Source organism: Mastomys coucha, unplaced genomic scaffold (assembly GCF_008632895.1).
Source record: "Mastomys coucha isolate ucsf_1 unplaced genomic scaffold, UCSF_Mcou_1 pScaffold15, whole genome shotgun sequence".
Taxonomy (NCBI): domain Eukaryota; kingdom Metazoa; phylum Chordata; class Mammalia; order Rodentia; family Muridae; genus Mastomys; species Mastomys coucha.
Window position 1 is genome coordinate 49,698,439 of NW_022196897.1, and position 21,947 is coordinate 49,720,385.

The window sequence follows — 21,947 nt, forward strand, 5'->3', positions numbered from 1 at the left end:
TCTTTCTTTCTTTCTTTCTTTCTTTCTTACTTACTTTCTTTCTTTCTTCCTTCCTTCCTTCCTTCAGTTAGAAACTGTTCTTGTATTCTTACAGATAGACCACTTGATGAGGAGGTGCTCTACTGCTGAGCTGTGTCTCTAGCCCAAAGGTCATGTTTAAGGCTTGCTTTTAAAGATTTGTTAGGGTTATGTTAGTTCTGGTTCTCAAGGCTGTATTTTACTAAGATTTCTACTGCACGTCTGGATTTTCGGTGAGACTTTCTACTCTGCTGGTTTGAATGTTAATGTCTCTTCTACTTGTGTGAGCTCTGAAACTGGTTCAGCTTGTACTTTCGTAGCTCTTTACTCGGCTTGAGAGCTCTTGTTCCATATGCTTGTGTCTTAAAAGAGATCAGTAGGTTCAAAAGCTGCCTCTTTTACTTTCTTTTCACTTTCTGTATTGTAGATTCCAACATCTTAGCCTCCATGACTTCTGGTCTTCCTTTCTTAGCTGGGTGTGGCTGTTGTACTTCCTCAGGGCTTTCTCCCTCCAATGCTCATCCTGCATGAGGTCTCCAGACAGGAAGCACAGGACATCCTGGTTTTGTTTGTTTCTCTCTCACAGATCACAGTTCTCTGCTTGCTTCTCAGTTTCTAAAAACAATGACTTCATACATCCTGCTTTTTTTTTCTTTTTGTTTGATAGACGTCTCAGACTCCAATTACTCCATCATGGCTAGGCGTAAAACTTCAGAGACTGGTACACTAAAACAAAGAATTTCTTCCAAGTTCATTGTCAAGCAAGTTTGAGCTAGAAGACACTCACTTATACTTTACTAGGTTGTTATGTTTTTAAAACCTCAAATGCAAGCATGGTATTTCTGAGAATTTAAAACTTATAGTTATCCATAATTTAGAAGTGTAGATACAAATGCATGGGCACAGCCATGTTCATATTTGTTCAATGTTCTTCAATTTCTAATTATGCATGTTACTAAAATAAATTCTCCAATCTCTGTTCTACATGCACAATCCACAATTCAGTAAAAAAAAAAAACAAAAACAAAAACAAAAACAAAAACAAAAAAAACCAAGCTTTAAAACTGTCTATAGATGTTCCAGTTGCTTGTATTTACTGAGACAATTTTTAACAGGCTCTTATCACAGATGATATTTTACATTAAAATTTTGGTTTTGATCATCAATTTTATGTTGAAACTAGACCCCTCTCTAGTATTAAAAGTCTTTCTTAGTGTATAAATATTGTAAACAATAGTAAGCAATTAATCTTTGCATATCAGTAACAAAATGTCATTATGTCTGATGAATGGCTAAGCAAACTTTATGAATATTATTATTTTTGTGGATCAAGTCTTAATTTTGCCTTCCCTTATTAATGACATCATGAATAATTAGAGAACTCACAAGCAATGTTTAAGAGCCTTTTCTATGTGACATCAAGCTTTGCCCATCTCATTTTGATTAAGGCTTATAAAAATGAATCTTCTATTCAAATAAGTGATGTAAATGGAATGTGAGTTGACTATTTCTCTGTTCTACTAGGATATGTTTTTCTTAAAAGATCAAATTTATCTATAGAAATCTCTTATTCTCTTTTAAAGATCAGTCAAGATAGCCTAGTGTTATGTTGATTAAAAGAATAAGAAGGCAGTGAGTATGCAAGAGAAGAGCAGAAGAAGATAGGAGGGAAATAAAGAAGAGGCAAAAAGGGATAAAGAAATTTAAAAAGGTGGAGGATGAGTAAGAGAAACTGTCACAATGTCTCAGACATTAGACCCGTGTGGGTTAATAATAATTAACATTTGTTTCCAATAAAAAGATTCACATGAAAACTATCACAGTGCTGAGGATTTCTAGGTAGTGAACAGGATATATGGTCATAAGTTTTGTAGTCTTTTTTCTAAATATAGGGACACTTTTCTTAAATATATGCATTCATATTTATTTTACAGATACATTTCATGAAGAACAGATATGTTTTCATTGCTTTGTTTGATAATAATGCAACTAAAGTCTTTAACTACTGTGAAATATATTTGGATGGATTTTTTTGCTGTTTTTGTTGAGTTAGTGTGTGTAGGTGTTCACACATGTATGTTTATATATGTATGTGTATACAAACATGTGAAAGCCAGAAGTTGATATTTGATGTTTACCGCAATCACTTTCTACCATATATATATGTATATATATTCCACATATAAAAAATATATATTCCTATATATTTATATTCCAATATATATTATTTCACCATAGTATATATTTCTTATTACAGTTTTACATTTTAATTTTGAGCATGTATGCAAAGGATGTATGTGTGAGTGTGTGTGTGTATGTGTGTGCGCGTGTGTGTACATGTGCATGTGAAGGCCAAGGGGGTGGGATTTGTAGGTGTCAGCATTCCTTTCATCATGTGGATCTAGAAATTGAACTAGGTTTGTCAAGTTAGATCTGCTGAGCCTTCTCACTGGCTCTTCTACCATATTCTGGATGGCCAGAAATCCATAAGGGTCCTCCTGTCTCTGCTCTCCTTGTACTGGGCTTACAGGTGTGTCCTGCTTCACCTGGCTTCTCTGTGGATGCTGGAGACCTGACAAGCTTGTGAAGGCATCTTCCCACCAGCTCTGTGGCTATAATTACAGATTAAAAGTGCCTTGAATGTGTGTTTCTATTTTTTAACAATCTCCAGCTCCATTGCCTTCTGCATGCAATGCAATCTCTGTGTTTATAGCCAAGAGTGGGATGGAATTGGAAGATCTTGAGGGTTTTTTAAAAATGTATTTTCTCATGAAATAAAATGTTATGGAAATAAAATTTATATTTTAGGCAGAGTAGATTACTAAGAGAACTCATTTAAGTTTCATAAATATGCTTTCACTAAGTACATTTCATTAATTAGTATGGTGACATATGAAAATCAGTCTGTTATTAACTTTGTGCTTGTACCAAGGCCAGCACCACCTTTAAAGTTGTTATTGTTTTCTGCTGTTATCCAGGTTAATATTAGGGCTTTCCATTGCAATTTCAAAAATGTTATTAAGTCAACTTCATCTCACCACAAAGTATCTTACCTTAAGTAGAATATGTAATACATTATGCTCCTTTGTAAAGATACTACAGGGTATAATGTAATGACTAAGGGTTTGGAATTATGTCAGAAGAGAAGCAATTTAAAATCAATAAGAGGGAAACTGAAGATATAATTGTAATAGTTTTACATATATGAGAGGAATTTATGTGTAGTGGTATATCTATTTTCTGACTTAATCATGTCTTGTAATGGAAAATAGCTATTAGTCATAAATTACAATCACTTTATATAGCAATGAATGAACTGTAATTTTTAGACCCTCAATCTAAGGACCTACATCATTTAAGTTTTATATCCAAGATATTCTAGGGTACAGAAATAAACCTTCTTAATTGTAGAGAATGATGACTTCTGTACTAACATTTGAGAATCCAACAAACTATGAACAAAAAATATTTTCAAAATGTTGTCTGTATTGAGCATACCCAGAACATTTTTCTCATTCTTCCTCGTGATTTATGTCACATTTATGTCACAGTTGGAAGTATATGTAACCTAGAAGTGATTTAATATGCACATGAAGATATTTTTAGGTTAAAAGCATTTTTGTGATACTATTTTTAAAGATAGTTTTTCAAATTTTATTTATTTTCATGTTTACATGTGAGTGACTACATGTATCAGTTTGCACTGAGTTCATGTCTTATATTCTCAGATGTCAAAAGAGGGCATCAGATTGGATCCAGAGTTACAGGAGGTAGTGGGTGCTAGCTAGAACATGGTCCCTATGTCAGAGTAGCAGGTCTTCTTAAGAACTCAGCCATAACTAGAGTCCTCAATGTGATATTATTTTATATTAAGGACTTGAGGGTGATACTCAGGTTCAAACAACATTGGGAGGCCCTAGAACTAACCCTGGGATTACCAAGGGGCAAATTTATTTTATATTGGTATTAAAGTTAGTTCCAGGAGAAGAATAGGTAAATAATTTTTGTTTCTTCACTCCCCAGAGAAAGATAATTCTTTATAAAATATAGTATCCGCATGTGCAATCCCCCTATCTCTACCGTTTCCATAATTCTGCTTCATCATCTATGTTCCAGAAATACCAATTTTTGTGCTATTATTTTATCCTAACAGATAGCAAAAGAGAAATCTACTTACAGCCAATCAACATGACACAAATGGAAAAGATTTTCTCCGAATTGGTGTTAGGAGACACATTTCCAAATCCTACACTGGTTAGACTGCTGAAGGTAAAATAAAGTGCCGTGACGTATTTGTCTTTAATGGACGGTCCAGAACTTGAGTCACTGTCATTGTAACGTTTCCCAATTTGTGTTCCTAAGGAATCCAACCATCCAATTTTGTCAGTCAGATAGGGCCTCTCTACATTCCCAATCGCATACCAGATGCAAGCCAGCCAGTGGGCAATCAGGGCAAATATGCACATCAAGAGCATTAGAACAGCAGCGCCATATTCTGAGTATCGGTCCAGTTTCCTGGCTACGCGCACAAGACGCAGGAGACGGGCAGTCTTTAAAAGACCAATTAGTGTTGTTGTCTGTGGAAATAAAAATGTATGGTCAGAAAGAGTTGCAAACAATCGAAAGTATGTTCACGTAAGGCAGAAGTGTTAACAGAAAATGGGAGTACAGCCTCAGGCTGGAATAAGGTATGAAGACTAGTTCTTTATCCAAAGAGGTTTGAATCCACTTTGATAAATATGTGGTTCATTAATCCAGTGTCTCGGCATACAAGATCCATGGAAAGAGAATCTATTTTCCCAAGATCTGTGAAAGTGGCTTCCACATGGTACGTACTTCTAACATGTTCCTTCCTCAACCAATGTTCAGGGAATTGACTGTGTGTCTACCAAGCACCACACACCACATTTACAATGCTGATGGGAAGAACTCTCTAACAAAGACAGACGAATATTTATAGACAATGTCTCCTCTCTAATGAAGAGATATAAAGTCTACTATTTCTTTGGGAACAGACAGAGAACAGTCTTCGTATTAGTGATTGCATGGTACTGGGTACTTGCTGAAAAAAAAAAGTTGAAAAACACTTGAACAATGTAAAGGAGCCAGTCAAACTCCTTCTTGTAACTGTGGCTACTCCTATTGGTTAAGGGCATGCATGAATTATAATCTATATTTAAATGGAGATTTCCTTTTTCTTCCTGAGGGCATCAAATTCATAAGTCATTTCTTGGTATCTCAATACCATAATTGCATTTTGAAGTATGGTATGTGTTAACCAAGTACATGGTTATTACTGACCAGGTATTTAGTGATAATGATTATTATGATTTTGTATAGTAATAGGATATTTTACTGGCTGTTAGGAATTGAAATCTGATAAGTGCAAATTACAAGTTCATTTCTTATGTTTCGTAAATAATGTCAACTCTAAGTACTATATAGTTCACAGAGCATATAATTATTCCATAGTTACATGGTGTTTACCAATCAATTATTGAGTCATTTTTACCTCTTCATTATGGTGTTTGTTTTACAAAGTACATAGGAATGTGTTAAGAATGTTAATGTTTTAATTGAAGAAACAGCACATGGAATAACTATCATCCCATAGCTATGAATTTTTGTTTTAGTGAAAAAAATTACTAAATGTACAAGACAAACATTTTTATGGAAAAAATCATAGGAGATATTCCATTTTTCCCTTTGCTGTTTACTCTAGCAGTCACAAGCAAAGGAAAATCCTTTAGTCTCCCTTGAGATCATTTCTGAGAGACTGGAATTTTCCAAAGGTGGGAGGAGTTTTCATAGCTTGGATGGACATCTCATAACTGGATTATAGTTTTGTTTGTCTTGGTTGTGCTAAAGGTAAGTTACTATTTTTCACAGTGGAATGTAGAAAACAGTTTTTCCTTCTTTACAAATTTGAAGATGTATGCCCCTTTAATGAATTCTAGAATTTATGATAGCATTCCATGGTTCAGTGGAAGTAAGGTAAACGTCCCTATTTGTAGCATCATTTTACTTTGGTTGTTATGTGTAAGGGATTTTGAATAGAAAGACTTAGGACTAAGTTTGATTGTTACTAATATGTCATGTTGGACAGGCTATTGCTTAATCTCAAGCTTCAGTTAGTCTATTCATGGAAGTATGATGTCTACATGGTAGCTCTTTGTGTCTTTATTAAATATCTATTTACATTTCTGTTTCTACTGGTAGGAACTTTATGCTGTAAAAGGTGATGATAGAGCTTCCACACTCTCCAAATGCATGACACATACATTGGGAATCTCAAATGGAGCCTTGCAACATGGGCCATACAGCTCTCTCAGAAAATGGCTAGGTCTTTCACAGATAAGGACTTCATTCAAGAACATGGTTACCAGGCTCTTATAGTAGGAGTCATCTTCATTCAAAGTCTCACGACTTTTGGACAGTTCAGACTCTTGAGTTTATTTCTTAATACGGCTACCAATTTACACAAGTTTTAGAGCCAGAGCTGCAGAAGGTTTATTGTGAAAATACTAAAACTTATTTGGTTTAGAAATAAAATGCTTCAAGATAATTGAAATATAATGTAGATTCACCAGGTAGTAGGTTAAATCAAGTATAATTCTTTGCAACACATGGACAGTTTTCATAATGAGCTATGAAGCAGTAGAGTAATTCTGACGTTATTAAAAGGAAAACAATAAAAATCTGCTTTGCGTGCTTCATACACTTCTGCAATCCCACCTTAATCCCTCTAAAATTTCTTCTATATTAATTAATAATGAAAACATTATATGACACTAAAGTTTTCTAAGAATGTAAATCAGTATAACTTACATGATCACACACACATGCAGTACAGTCTGGGGAAAAGTAGTTTAAGAAGTGTGGTGTGATAAAGCTTCAGCCTCCTTCACATTTTCCAGACATAATAATTAGAGTAACAATACGAGGAAGGAGGGGCAGAGGAGGTAAAGGAGAATAAAGAGCTGGAGAGGGAAAAGTGGGGGAGGAAAGGAACTGCTTCCTTATCTCTCCTCCTCCGACTCTGCTTCTTTTTCTTTCATGGTGAGAAGGGACTGACTGAGTGAACAGTGACTTCAACAGTCATTCACAGCTCTGTAACATTTGCCCAAGCATAACTACATGACTAGTGTGCACCACCATCGTGTGCCTCATTTCTGTTGACAATGTTAAAACTCACTTGAGTCTTCTTTGCTAGTGAGGCTTGTGTGTACTGCTACCCTGTCTTGTCTGAGAGTGTAGAAAGAAGTCAAATGATAGTATCAAATTGTTGAGTGAATAGACCTAGATATTTCCAATCTCCTCTTGCTGAATAACTCTTGGCAAATGTGTTTCTGAAAAAGAATATGAACTCAACAGATCCTAAAATGTGATTATTTTTATAAATATAGTAATAAAATAGATAAGAAATATGTACTTCTACAGTAGTTAAAGAGAGGTTCTTTGCTAATCTTACCTATGATAAGGTACCTACAGCAAGGAAGATGCAAGGGATTCTATAATATCAAACTTTATCTTATACTGTGCTATCTAGATCTCAGCTCATTTATTATGTTTGAAAGGTAGTTCAAATTTTCCTAGACTGTCATTGTAAAGAAACTTTACTTATAAAAGATTTTTATTTTAAATGCCACTTTAGTCCTTTTTTATTTTGAAGATTTTTCTCAACAAATACAATTACTTATATTACTTAAACTACTAGTATAATCCAATTATAATGCTGTTTTGTAAAATATCTATTATTTGTTAGAGATCCTAAATCCCTTCTAATATTGGTGGAAGTTAGGTTACCTCATTAAATAAATGACATTTTGGATTAAACATGAAACTATATCTGTGGAAATATGTTTATCACAGACTAGACTAAATAAGACCACATTAATTTTACTTTAGGAACATTATATAATAAATCATATCATTTTCATATCCATTGAAAATATCCATTTTCAATGTTGTAGGCCATTGTGAAGGACTGAAATTAGGTAATTCTCATCAGGATTAACAACTCTCTGCTCAAGAATAAATCTGTCTAGAGCTAAGTTGCAAAAGCCTTACCAATAAGAAAAGACTATATGTCAAAAATTTAAATCTATCTTATTTTGTGAGTATATATAAGAACCTTATATTAAACATGTTTAGTATACTTAGTAAACTTTGTTTAGATTTACTTATTAAATATTAGTTTTCAGATAAGTTATGGCAATCATTTATTAAGAAATGATGAAACATACACATGCTCAAAAGAACTATAGAGTCAATCATCATTGAAACATTCAGGTTAATGAATCATTCTATCCCACTTCCCAAGGAAAAGGGGATATAACAGGGAGACAGTAACATTTGCAAGCATAAATTTCATGATTCCACATTCAATTTTGTTGCTTTCAATTTTATTCCAGGTAATTCCCGTTCAAGTGTATACTTTACACACCATTCAATGAATTACTTAAACAATGCAATTCAGTAATATCATTGTCTAGTCTCTAATTCTTTCTTTCAGCTTGTCTAATAGTTTTCAACATGTCTTAAGTCAGGTTTACTAATACTCTCAAAGATTCATATCTGGATATGTGCAGAACCCTGGGGAATTATCTAATTTATTTCTTTATTCACATCAAGTGTCTTAATTGCTTCTATTAACTATGTGCTCCAAAGCAATGATTCTGCAATGTTGCTGGGGAATGCCTTTCAATATTTAACAATCTTAATGATTGATAGACTTACTGTTTCATAGTAAATATTTTATCATACTATAATATTATAACTCTTTCTATTTCATTACAGTAACATGGAAATGGACCATCAAATGATTGTAAGTTTTAACAGACAATTAAAACATTGCCTAAAGAGGTATGTACACTATATCATTTTAATTAAAATTTGAATTTTTAATCCAAGGAAAAATTGAATTTTATACCATCTATATCATTTCATAGTCAATCATATACAAATGATATATAAATGATCAACATAAAACATGTTTTCATTTGGACATCTTATATTTATGTCACTTGTCATGCCAGAGAGTTGAGAGATTGATTAAAACTTCGAGTGAAAGGCAAAGGGAAATTTTTGTCAAATTTCCAAAGACTATCTAAGGAGAGAGAGAGAAGTAGTTATGTTATTGTAAAAATGCAATGCATGCATATTTTCAAGCTATGATGTTATTTTAAGTAGAATATGAATATTTCACTTGCATAATGAAGTTTTGTAATTAATGACATCTATTATGAATAGTACTAGATACTCAGAATTTCTACAGAAGGCTATTAATGTTTTCTGTATATTCACTCCACAGTTCATCTGTCAGAATAATGAGCCTTTTTTTGTGTGAGCAGAAATTCAGCGTAACTATTGGAATTTTGCTACAAAGAGCCCTTAGTTATCTTGATTCCAAAGCCTTTCTTACATGCATTCAGAATTCATTAAGAAAAATCACTAAAACATGAATCATAAGTCAACAAAGAAAGTAACTGAAAATTAGAATTTTAATTTTCAGGGGAGGAAGGAAATAATGATCTACTTTACAAAGCAGAGTTCTCTGTATTCTAAGTGTTAATGGCTCAAAAGTTTACCATGGATAAACCAAATATGGAGAAATCTGAGGCAGACAATCAAAGCTAACATTTTGGTGACAAAGGGAACATGATATCATATTTTAGCATCAGTGATATTGATGGAAATCATGGCAATGTCATGATGTAGCCAAAGATAGGAACCCCAGAATTACTTCTCATTTTAGATGATTTTAGTGTTAGTAGGATATTAACAAGTGTATTCCCAGCAATAGCCAGCATTCACATTGTTCAACATGTTTGCAATAGAAAAGGAGATCCTTTAGCTATCACTAACTGAATGACAGTAAAAATTATTTATGTTTATTATCTTAGCTTGAAAAAATATAGGAAGTACTGTCACATTGTCCTATTGTTAATATAAATGTTTCATAGATAAAATGGTATTGTTACAAAAATGCAGTTTTGAGTTGACTATAAATAAAATTAAAGTATTATAGTTTAACATTCAGATGAGGGAAGAAATTGTCTAATTGACATTGAGAAAAACATTTTTCTCTAACCTAACTGATGATTCTAATACATGAGAACATATGATTTAAATAATTCAGGAAGAAATTTCCTCAAACTTTGAACCAGTAGAGAAGCACATCTTAATTAATTTGCTTATGTATATCTATATATAGTTTCTAGAAATGTTTGCCCATGAGTGATTGAAATCCTGGATGTTTGTATTCCAGATGTGGCCAACACATTTACATGTTTAAACAGCACAATTAAAACAGAAAATCTTGAGATTTAAAGCCTTCCTTCCTACTAATTGTGAATCTTCAGGCATATGTATGCATGTATATTTGTTTCTATGTACCTATTGAGGTAATGTTTTGTTGTGTAGCCCAAGATGGTCTCTTCTATATGCTTAATTCATGGATGTGCATGGCCAATGCCTAATCTCTAGACTCTTAAACATCCACACAGAAATTCATGCATAAATGTGATAATAAAGTACTGATTCAAACCATCCATCACTGTGATCATGTCTGATTTTTAATGTAAAGACTATCTTCTCTTTTACTGACGTGCATCTTTCTAGTTGCAAATAGGGTGCCTGATTTGCCTTCCAAGCATCTGTAGTAGTATGACTAATAGGCAACTCATATTTATGATGGCCAAATATTTCACGATACACCTTTTCTCCCTCACAATATACCTTTTTTTCCCCATAATTTTACCATCTAACCAGATTAAGACATTACCCTCTATTAAAGTTCCTTATAAAACACCCTCTCCCTGCTCCCTCCTTCCACCTGAATAATTCAACAAATGAACTACAGAAAGTGTTTTTGAATCATCCATAGTTCTCTTTCTTTCTTTCTCTCTTCCTTTCTTCTTCCCTTCCTTTCTTCTTCCCTCTCTTTCTTTCTTTTTCTTTCTTTCTTTCTTTCTTTCTTTCTTTCTGGATATTTAATCAACCAACAATTTCTTATAGATGTCATTCAAAATATACCACACATTTACCTATTTTTCTACATCTCTATTGTGTCATATGTCCACACTGTTTTCTCATCCTTTATACATCACAGTATGGGCTTGAATCTGAGTCCCTTGCTCTTAATTCGACCATCCAGTACACAGAGAAGAGTCCACATAATCTTTTAAAATGTCAATCAAAGTCATAATAAACAGATCTCACGACTCTTTGTGATTTAGGCCTCATATCTAAGCACCTCTTGTTTGGTTGGATTTAGCCTTGCTGTCACTGGCATTTTTCTTTTTACCTCTGTTCTTCTAATATTCCAAATAATTCCTAATAATCAATTGAGGAAATGCTACAACCATTTCCTTTTGTTCGCATTGTAGTCTTATGTGGGTGCAAACACAAGTCTCAACTAAAATGACCTTTCCTTAGTCTTCTTTCCTAGTCTACCACTCTGTATTAGCCAACTACACATTATTGTTCCACCTGATTTGTCTAACTTCTGTATTTACTGAGAAATGTAAGTACATGGAGACCAGAAACATATCTATTTTATTGACTTTCGAATCTAGAATTATGCCTCCTGCTTTGAAGGATACTAAGCAAACATCAGCTGATGCATTAAGTCTATCATATTACTACTGCGTAGGAGTAATGTACAGCATAGTACATTACTATGGAAGCCAGTTAATGACCTCTACAAAACTGGGATAATAATTTAACTTCCTAGGCCTAGGATCAGGTGAAATATTTTCTGTAGTTAATTGTATTTCAAAAAAAATTTATTGTAAACACATTATTAGATTTTAATTTACTTCCTAATATAAGGAGGTCAGTAGAAATTATTATCTCCCAAAGAGTCTCCAACAACAAAATTTTACAGCTTTTAAATAATTTTTCAATGTCCTGCTAGTAATTGGCATGTGTAAAGCCAAATATTTTCTTATTTATTAATCATTCCCCAAATTTCCCTACTCTATAAACTTTAAGTTCTTTACTTTTCTCTTTATCCTACTTTTTTCTTAGGATTTCATCATATATTGATATGAACCTCTTAAACATTTTATTGCTTTAATTTAGTCAACAGTCTTTTTGATGTAGTGATTATTTGAATTGCATATATTAAAGGAATTTTACATTTTTCAAAATGGATAGTAACTGAAATTAAAAGTCTAGCATTGAACTCTTCCTTAATGGCTATAATTAGAATACTTGTATATCCACTATTTTGATTATTATTGATTGAATATCATGAGTACACTAACTTTTTCTAATATTCTACTTCCTACTTCCAAGTCTAATTCACTGTTAGTGTATATAAATAGAGTTAATGTACACACACACACACACACACACACACACACACACACATACACACACACCCCTCAATTTTTGAAACAGTGGAGTTTTATTCTATAATTGATCAGGAAAAGTTTGTGTAATAAAATTGCAAGTATCTCCCATCATAAGAAATTCAAAGGTAAATATTAATGATGAAATATTTTACATTTTTGTCTTTTAGTTACAACTCAAATTAGAAATTGCCATTAAAAGGTGTTTAACAACTATTTTATTTTTATTTCATCTGTGTTATCTCATCTAGTATTTAATAAAATAACAAATTAACAAGGAAGGTGATTCTCTTAACATTCTTTTGCAGATTGTTAAAGGGTTCTGGGACTTTGTCATATTCCATTTTCCTGAGATCAACTAACCTACAGTTTGATCAGTCTTCCAGTAGAAGGAGAGACTTAATTCTAAAGGTACTGATTTCTCCTGGTAGAGAAGTATGCCTTTGTCCTTAAGCCTTCAGTGGCTAGGAACCAAGTATCTGTTGGAATCTCCTTTTTTTCTTTCTCTTGAAATATACAAATTAACAAACAAAACAAAGATGGTGAGGAATTATTAGGTAGAAAAAGACACTGAATTATTCAAAATTTCAGCACATTGACTTTTTTTTTCAGTTAACTTTCTTGGAGTAATTTTCATAGCTAGTGTGATGGTTAGTTTTAATCATTATACTGTCATTTTAAGACATTTGCAACAAGGGATTATCTTAATGTCATGTGGCATGTCTGTAGGGGAATAGTTTTGAATATATCAATTGATGTAAGAAGATCCAGCTAAAAGTGTGTGGCACCATTTCCTGGGTTTGGATCCTGAATTGTACAACTTAGAGAAAGCAATTAAGCAGTAAGAATTCACACACCCATCCTCCCGCGGCTCCTGACTGTGCCTTTGACTTGTTGTTTCAAGTTCCTAATGGGTTGACTTTTCCACACTGATTCAATAGAACCTGGAATTGTGAGCTAAAATAAACCTGGTATCCTGTAATTTGTTTTGTATTCAAGTATTTTATCAAAGCCTTAGAAAGGAAACTAAGACATACAACTTCTACAAATCGATTCATTATGTTAATACTTTTATAGTATAATAATTAGTGAAAGTAAAGTAAAAGGGATACCAGCTATATCTGGCACAAAGTTTCTTTAAAAGATTTGATTATTTTAATGGACCTTTTATTCAGAACAAACACTCAATATCTATCTATCATCTATCTATCTATCTATCTACCTACCTATCTATCTATCTATCTATCTATCTATCTATCTATCTATCTATCTATCTATCTGTATATGTAATGTTTCCTTAAAGTTTCTAACTTTATGAGGTGCTAGCAATATACATTAAGTATTTTTTCAAGATGAGAGCTAGAAGTGAAAGAATTTTGATAAAGGAATTTTATAAGATGCCATATTTTTCTTGGTTTGAACAAAGAACATGTTTCTTTTGGGCCTGCACCCTAATAAGTGACTTGAGACTAAAAGACATCCTTAATGTTTGATAGCTTTGTTCTCAAGAACTTAATCTGCTGGGATTTTACTTGCTAGGGTTATACTACATGCTCTGTGCACTTGTTTTAAAATTTAAGTTCTTTGTCTACAAGGTGGAGAGTATTTTTGTATTTTTCACAAATATAGAAGAAATTTCAATTATTCACAATGGAAAAATTGCTTCATTTCATTTTATGGCATTTCCAGATGAAAATGAATTTCATCTTTGAGATGTAGGGACTTTTGAAGCAACTACTTTCTCTTGCAGTTAAAGTAGATTTACTTTTACAATTGCAGTCTTTCAGAAAATAAAATTCTTAAGCAGCTCTTACCTCATCAGAACCTGATCCAAAAATCAGCAAGTCAAAAGGAATGGCTGCAACCATGTCAATCAGGAACCAGCCTTTGAAGTAGTGTATTGCTATTTTGGCAGGATCACTTACCACTTCTTCATTCTGATTTACATATGTTGTTCTGAAGTTTATTAGAATGTCTATAATAAACATAATATCCACAATCAAGTCTACCACATTCAAGGGGCTACAAGAATAGCCACATTCTCGCCTTTTCTGTTCCTCTCTGTCGTTGAGGAGAAAGGCTGCAGAGTAGGGGGTGAATATGGCAGTATAAATGACCAATAGTAAAATGAGCCAGTCCCAGACCGCTTTGAAAGGGCTGTAGTGCAATATTGTAAATTTGTTGATGCGTGGCGTCTGCAGCTTATATTCTGGCAAGACATCTGCTCCCAAAGAAAGAACCTGAGTATAGGAAAGAAAGGTAGACACTCGTAAAAATGTCATTATAAATTATGTCAGACCTATAAGATTAGTAATGCAATTATGCCACATGATGAATAGGAAGAAATCATGTAATTTTGAGGTATTAAAAGCACACATATATTTAAATGAATCTGTAGAATGACTATTTGGCAATATAAGAAAATCCCAATAATATTTTTTCATAAATAATATTTTCACTAAAATTTAATGCATATTATTTCTGAGACATTGAGGAATTGTTAATGTTTATTTTAAACAAAGTACATGAATTTTTTTAGAAATAAAAGAAATATTTTGGGTGGTGGTGGGGCATGCCTTTAATCCCAGCACTTGGGAGGCAGAGGCAGGCGGATTTCTGAGTTCGAGGCCAGCCTGGTCTACAGAGTTAGTTCCAGGACAGCCAGAGCTATACAAAGAAACCCTGTCTCCAAAAAGAAAAAAAAAATTTAAAAAAAAGAAATATTTCAGTTATCAAATGTAGGAAAGTAGTGGTTGTAAATACTAAAAGAAATATATATATATGTATATACATATATAGATATAGCTGCATTTGATTTAGCCACACTAATTAATAATTATATCTTAATAAAGTAATTGAAAAATGAAATCTTGCTAAACCTACTCAGATCTTTAGTTAAACATGATTTTTCTCCTTGCAATTTGTTTAAAATATAATCAAAAGCAAATAATATGAAAATACACCAAAATGATTGTTTTCCTTAGATGGTGATAAGGTATTTCATATTCTGAGACAAATAGATTCATCCAAAAGTGTTCTGAAATTTAGAGAATTGCACAGGGGCGATGCTTCACAGTTCTCTTGATTATTAACTGGAGTTTTTTTTAACACTTTTATCTACCAAGTAGCCTGCAAATACTAGAGTAGAGTCTACTTAACAAAGTGGCAGGAAATCTAAAATAATTCAGTTTTATAGTTTTAGTTTATCTGTGAATATCAATGCTAAACTTGAGTTATGTCTAAAATAAACTCATGATTTTATGATTTCTAAAAACAAGTTTACAAAATCAATAATCAAAACAAAAAAGTTTTTGACTATCTAATGTGCAATATATTGGGCCTTTGAAAGGAGCATATGAAAAACAATATGGTACACTTCATATTCCACATGTGTAAAATGGCTCAATATATGAAGTAGTTTACTAAGTATATAAACTAGATTCTTTTAAATAGCAAATATAGTACTAGCTTAATGATGTATACTAATGAATTTTCTTAGACATATTTCAATATTCAATTTAACTTTTATTGTCATATCTCATACTTTGCTTCTTCATGCAACAAGCTATTATTCCTCACTTATAATAGACTTGAAAAGTTAAACTCAAATCCATTATGACATAACTATTAAGAATAACATAGAAAATTAGCTAAAATAGGCAACACTGGTTAATAGCTAAACTAATTTGAATTTTTTGGAAGACAAGAGTCTATAATCTGATTATTTATCTAGAGCACAGTAATTTTGAATTAATAAAAATATGGAGGAAATGGAAAGTTACCTCACACTATGCTAAAAAATGACATGCTAAGCATAAGGACAAGTTAATATTGGGGAAAGTGGTTTAATATTTTTATAACATTAAAAATCCTTAGAGTCCAAGACATGCTAATATACAGGTATACTACTTTCAAAATCTGAATGGGTAAAACGTTTAGCTTAATATCTATTTACCACTTGGAAAAAGCAAATTAAATAGAACACAAAAGTCATTGTACTCAACCTAGAAAGATAGTATGTGGCATCTTGGTTGAAAAATCTGAATCATCTCTCAGGCTCCATGTAACTCAATATACCTTTCTCATAAAACAAGGACTCCCCATCTTTTTTTTTTTTTTTTTTTTTTTTTTTGAGACAGGGTTTCTCTGTACAGCCCTGGGTGTCCTGGAACTCACTCTGTATACCAAGCTCCAGGCTGGCTTCGAACTCAGAAATCTGCCTGCCTCTGCCTCCCAAGTGTTGGGATTAAAGGCATGTACCACCAACCACTGCCTGGCAGGAATCCCCATCTTAAACAAAGAAAAATTTAAAACAAACCTTAGTTTTTGGCTGTCAAGATCTAAAAATATGGACTTTTTTTTTCTCCTATTTTCCTTCCCATTAAGTTTCTGTGTGCTCATAGGCTACTCCAACAAGAGATGGCTGAAATTTTTGAGCTAAGCAGACCTCCTAATTCTAAACCTAACAAATTTTCCTCATAGTAGAGTACATAAAGAAAACACGAAGGACAACAAAACAATTTGTTTACAAAGGGAGATGTATATCCTGGGATTTCTCAAGGTTTGGTCGGCATGCTTCAGATATAACCCCCTACAGGGGACACCAGTGCTTGATCCATATGATATATGAATTAGAATGCACACAGCATCTTGGAGCTTCCCCTGAAGAACAAAACTGTGGCTGGAACTCTTTCCCTTCCATATTAACATTTGATGGTTAGGTGTCCACTGTTTCTGATGGCATGGCATTGGAGGAGAACGGGAGGCTTTTGAGCTTTACTTTACACAGTATCTGTGAGTAGGGATGCTGCTGAGGGATGATAAGGAATCTTCTGTAGAAGACTCAGGAAAAGATGGCAGCTGTGTTGAGACTTTGAATACAAGTAAAAAGTTGACAGTATAGGGACATGAGGAGGTTGAAGGTGAAGCGTCTTTCAGGAGGAGGGATAGAATCACTGAAGTGAAGGAAGCACAAAAGAACATGTTGCATGTTGTGGAATTATACACTGATTAGTGCTGTGTAGAAGCAATAGTAGAGGACAGAAGTGGGAAAGCATGGATCATAGAGTGGAGGCTCTAATGGGATGTGGCCTCAGGATTGAGCTTTAGGGCAATGTTTATTACATGTAACATTCAAACTCCTTTTAAAGGGAAATAGATTGGATTTATGTTATTCATAATTATAATTTTAAAAACCTAAACATAGTGGTGGTGGCACATGCCTTTAATTCCAGCACTCAGGAGGTGGTGGTGGATGGATCTTTGAGTTTGAGGTCACCCCTGGTCTACAGAGTGAGTACCAGGACAGCCAGGGCTACACAGAAAAATCCTGTCTTGAAAAACAGAAACAAACAAAGCAAAACAAAAATGTTTGACTTACTTATACCTCACAATATGACTATTATAATTTCTACATCTCAAAATATATTTATGTCCTAAGTCAGAGTATCTGTAAATGTGACCTTGGAGATTTGGATTTCCCCTTGGAGATTTGGGTACCCAGACTATTGAGAAGAAATCCTCTGATCTGGAACATATAGATTTCCAAGTTATGAGAGAATAAAATTCCATTGTTTTAAAAAAACCTTTTAAAACATATCTTATTAAAACAAAATCTTCAGCCATAGAGAATTAACAAAATGCCCAAAATGAAAACAGAAGAATTATTAAATAGCATCATTGGACTAAAGCTATCATCTTTATGACGATGTTTAACAATCTTGTAGACCAAAAGGAACCAAAAATTGGCCACACATAAAATCATGGTTTTTCTTTTCTAACCTCCAATGCCTCTTTGAAAAAGTCAAAATAATATTACAACCTTCAAAGATTTAATTGCTATTTCACGATAATCAAACGTAATCCTTAAGGCAAACACTGCTCTTGCTGGCCTTTGAAAGCCAATTTAAATGGCATTACTTTATAACTCTGTGAGGTTTTGTTTACTTAAAGTTAACTTTAGCTTTAGGGAATTATTGAATTCTCCATCTAGTGATTATATAATCAAATTATCTTAAACTGGGTTTATTATAGTAGTTTATGCATTATGTTGTCATATGATATACATCAGCATAGAACTGTTGCCCACTTTGTGGAGTTCATTTTGATGGTATGGTATTACATGTTATCTTACAGTTTTACTTGAATTTGTGCATTGCTATTCACCCTTTATATGATCATTCAGTCACTGTGTAACTTTATTAGTCAAGTAATTTCAACACATTTTGTTTTCATACCATATTTTAATAGCATGATTTCTCACTATAAATCCAAATGTAGATGGGCTTGCGTTTTCAAGCTCAATTCTGTACTAGAAGGTCATCATTTTCATGACTCAGATGATTGTTGTTCTGGCTTAAACTTCACAAAGACAACAAATAAGATTTTCAAAAAGAATTCATCACCCCATGGCGATCAGCTTGAAGATTGTTGAGTATTGCTAGTCAGGGAGCTTGGTCCCATTCAGCTTGAGAGAAACATATCTGGTAATAAAATGCTGGTGAAAAGAAGGCCATGAACAGAGGTCAGAACTCACTGTGCTCTTTGGTATATTGGTGTAGATATACCAAGAGGATACATGAAGAACCAGGCATTAGAGATTTAGTTGCATATATTTGAGATACAAATGCTTCCCAAGAAGGATGGATGAGGAGTAGACAAGAACTCCTTTATTGGTAGTTCTAATTCTAACAAGTCTGAATCAGAGTGACCCATGATACAAGTCTCTGAAGGCACAACCAAACTTGGAATAAGGGAAAGTGCATTGCCAGAAATCTGAAGATCTAAACTTAAATATTAGATATGACATATGACTCTTTTCTTGTAAGTCTTGTAAGGTTAATCTCTTTGGACCTCATTTTGTTTTACCTGTGTGGTAGGGACAGTGATATTAGTATATGCCCAAATCACCACTCTATGTAGAAGTATCATATTATAACATATATCAAAATATAATATGATGTAACTTTAATGAATTAGATAATAAAATAGGGGTGTTTTATTATCACATATAAAGCATTTTCATCATGATTTTGAGTTGTAGGAATAGCTTCATCATAGCTTAGATATACCCATAATAGATGCATATTTGCAAACCACCTGGAGTAACTTGAATTTGGACTGAAATTGCTTTAGTTAGCTATTTCTTACAACAAATAAAGCCAAATTTTTATGACTAAGAAGAGTAGATATTAATAATTTAAGTTTTATGTATCAGATGTGAATGAGGGTAGGGCTTAGAATGCAGGGTTTCTGTGCTATATGATGACAACTGGCTTTTGTTTGGTGATATTTATCTTTTGAGAAAGAGCCAGGATTCACACGGTTGACCCTTGGCTGAGGCTGCCTGAAGCACAGAGCTTATCCAATAAGGAAGTTTTCTTCCATGTTTGTTCTCTCTTTCCTCTTCCTTTTCTCATCTACCTTTCTCTCACTCTACTCTTCTTTCCCTCTTTCCTATTCTTACCTCTTCTGAGTCAATAACAGAAACTTCTACCCTTCTCAATGTTTAGACGAATATTTTTTAGTCTATTAGACATAGATTACAGAAAAGAAAGAGTTGGTTATGCTGTTTTTTAGAGACAAATTAGTGAAAATACTTGCCTTTAGGCATAATGAAATCTATAGTTATTTTAAAAAATATTTAATTTTATTTCATTCTCTGTGTGTGAGTATTATGCCTGTGTCTAGGTCTGTGCATCATGTATGGGTCCGCTGCTCTCAGAGACCAGAAGAAGGCATTGGATACCCTTACACAGGATTGACAGTTGGATTATGAGATGCCAATAGGAATAGGTGATGATCTTAGGTCCTCTAGAAAAACACATAGTACTCTTTATCATTGAGCTATCTCTCCAGCCCCTGTAGTTATGTTTTAAAAATATTTCTTACAATTTAGGACTATAGGGTGAAATATTTATGGGTATAATATTATGATATTAGAAACTGTCTTTGATACAGCCTGGAGTATGAAGAGGTCTGCTTATATATAATGTTCACTACAGTTTGTTTATATTGGAACTTGATGATTAAATTTTAATCTTACTATTTGGCGACATGTTTAAAATATTTGAATATAAACACTTTACTGTAACTCCAGGATATCAAGAATATCATATACTTATGATATATTTGCAATCATATCCCTAGTGCCACCTTTTTTGTTTAATACTGACAATAAAGTATTTCATCAATTGTACTGTATTCATCTGCTTTTAGTAAAAAATGAATTTACAATACTATGCTATTATTTCTATTGTCCTTTACATTATTCAAGTGGTCTAAATGAAATATATTTTCATAGTGTTAAATATTATGTATTTTGCAAATAGTAAACACATACATTTTAAGTGAAAATCAGCTAAAAATAATCATGTAACTGCTTTAAAAGTATTATTTTGGGAAATGAAGTATTAGGTCAGTAAATATTAGTTTATCAATGTAATGAGTGTTCTCTTAGTCCACTAACTAGAAAAATCTGCTACTCAGCCCATTCCATTTCCTTAAGAAAGACAACATCTTCCACACCTTTGAGAAATACCATATTTTAGAAGTATAAAACATGATTAACTGAACTATAATAAGAATTTTCTTCTAAGAGAAAAAGCAAAGACAGCAAGGGTAACAACTCACTGTACAAACAGATTTCATGGTATCCAGAAAGACAGTTCTATTTTCTTTTCCCTCAAACTACCAATTAGATGTTCAGTTTAATACAGACTAAAATTTTTTTTAAGCAAGTCCATTTTTCTTTTGCTAGCACATTGTTATTTGTTTAACTTCCAACAGTTTAGTGTTATATAAAACTGAAGTCTTTGTATGAAACAGCACCATTATTCAATGAAGATCTGCTTTGAACATTTCTCCATGAACACCAGGATTAATGAATACTTTTTTCTTTTGAAAAGTTCAGTAGGGAATGATTAAGCCTTACAAAAGATTAGGCAGTACTTTTGGCAGCTGCTAACTACCATGCTGCTGTGTTAGCAGAGATGGTTTACCTTTGACTTGAGACTTTTATTAAACTAATAGGCTTGCTATATTCACATCTCCTGGGAAGAGTGTTGAGTAACAAAGTGAATCAGATAGCTTATATAGCACTAGGAAAGACAAATTCTCCAGCGTTTTAACATATGATTTGAGCTAAACTGGCTAAGCACCATCAAAGCAGGCATTCTCTAATGATGACTACCCAGACATTCAAAAATATGCAAAAGAACCACATTTTAAATCTGTCATGAAAGAAGTGGTTTTCAATGAAATAAGATGGTAAAATGAAGTAACATAATCATTTAATGTTCTGAGTTCAAATGATTTTCTAAACTTTAAAACTGGCCTATGGAGATAAAGGTGTGTGTGTGTGTGTGTGTGTGTGTGTGTGTGTGTGTGTGTGAGAGAGAGAGAGAGAGAGAGAGAGAGAGAGAGAGAGAGAGAGAGAGCGCTTTTGAGGACATACTACTGTTTGGTTTTGTGAAAATCAGATATACATAGGTACAGGTTCTGCTATAAATCAGGTTTAGAACTGTGTTCTTTATGCTAACTTGAAAAAGTTGATTCTTAAGGTTTGAAAGG

General features: G+C 33.1%; 1 protein-coding gene across 8 annotated transcripts in view; it reads right to left on the reverse strand.

The window, feature by feature from the left end:
- Window positions 1–21,947, reverse strand: part of Kcnh7 (potassium voltage-gated channel subfamily H member 7) — a 467,665-nt gene that overhangs the window by 81,217 nt on the left and 364,501 nt on the right. For 7 of the 8 annotated variants that reach the window (XM_031370434.1, XM_031370432.1, XM_031370433.1 and 4 more), the window contains 2 exons: window positions 14,192–14,617; window positions 4,196–4,595 (listed from right to left, as the gene is read on the reverse strand). In XM_031370434.1, the coding sequence (XP_031226294.1) occupies window positions 4,196–4,595; window positions 14,192–14,617 (826 nt within the window). The remainder of the gene's footprint in view (window positions 1–4,195; window positions 4,596–14,191; window positions 14,618–21,947) is intronic. The other variant, XM_031370435.1, reaches the window with a different exon arrangement.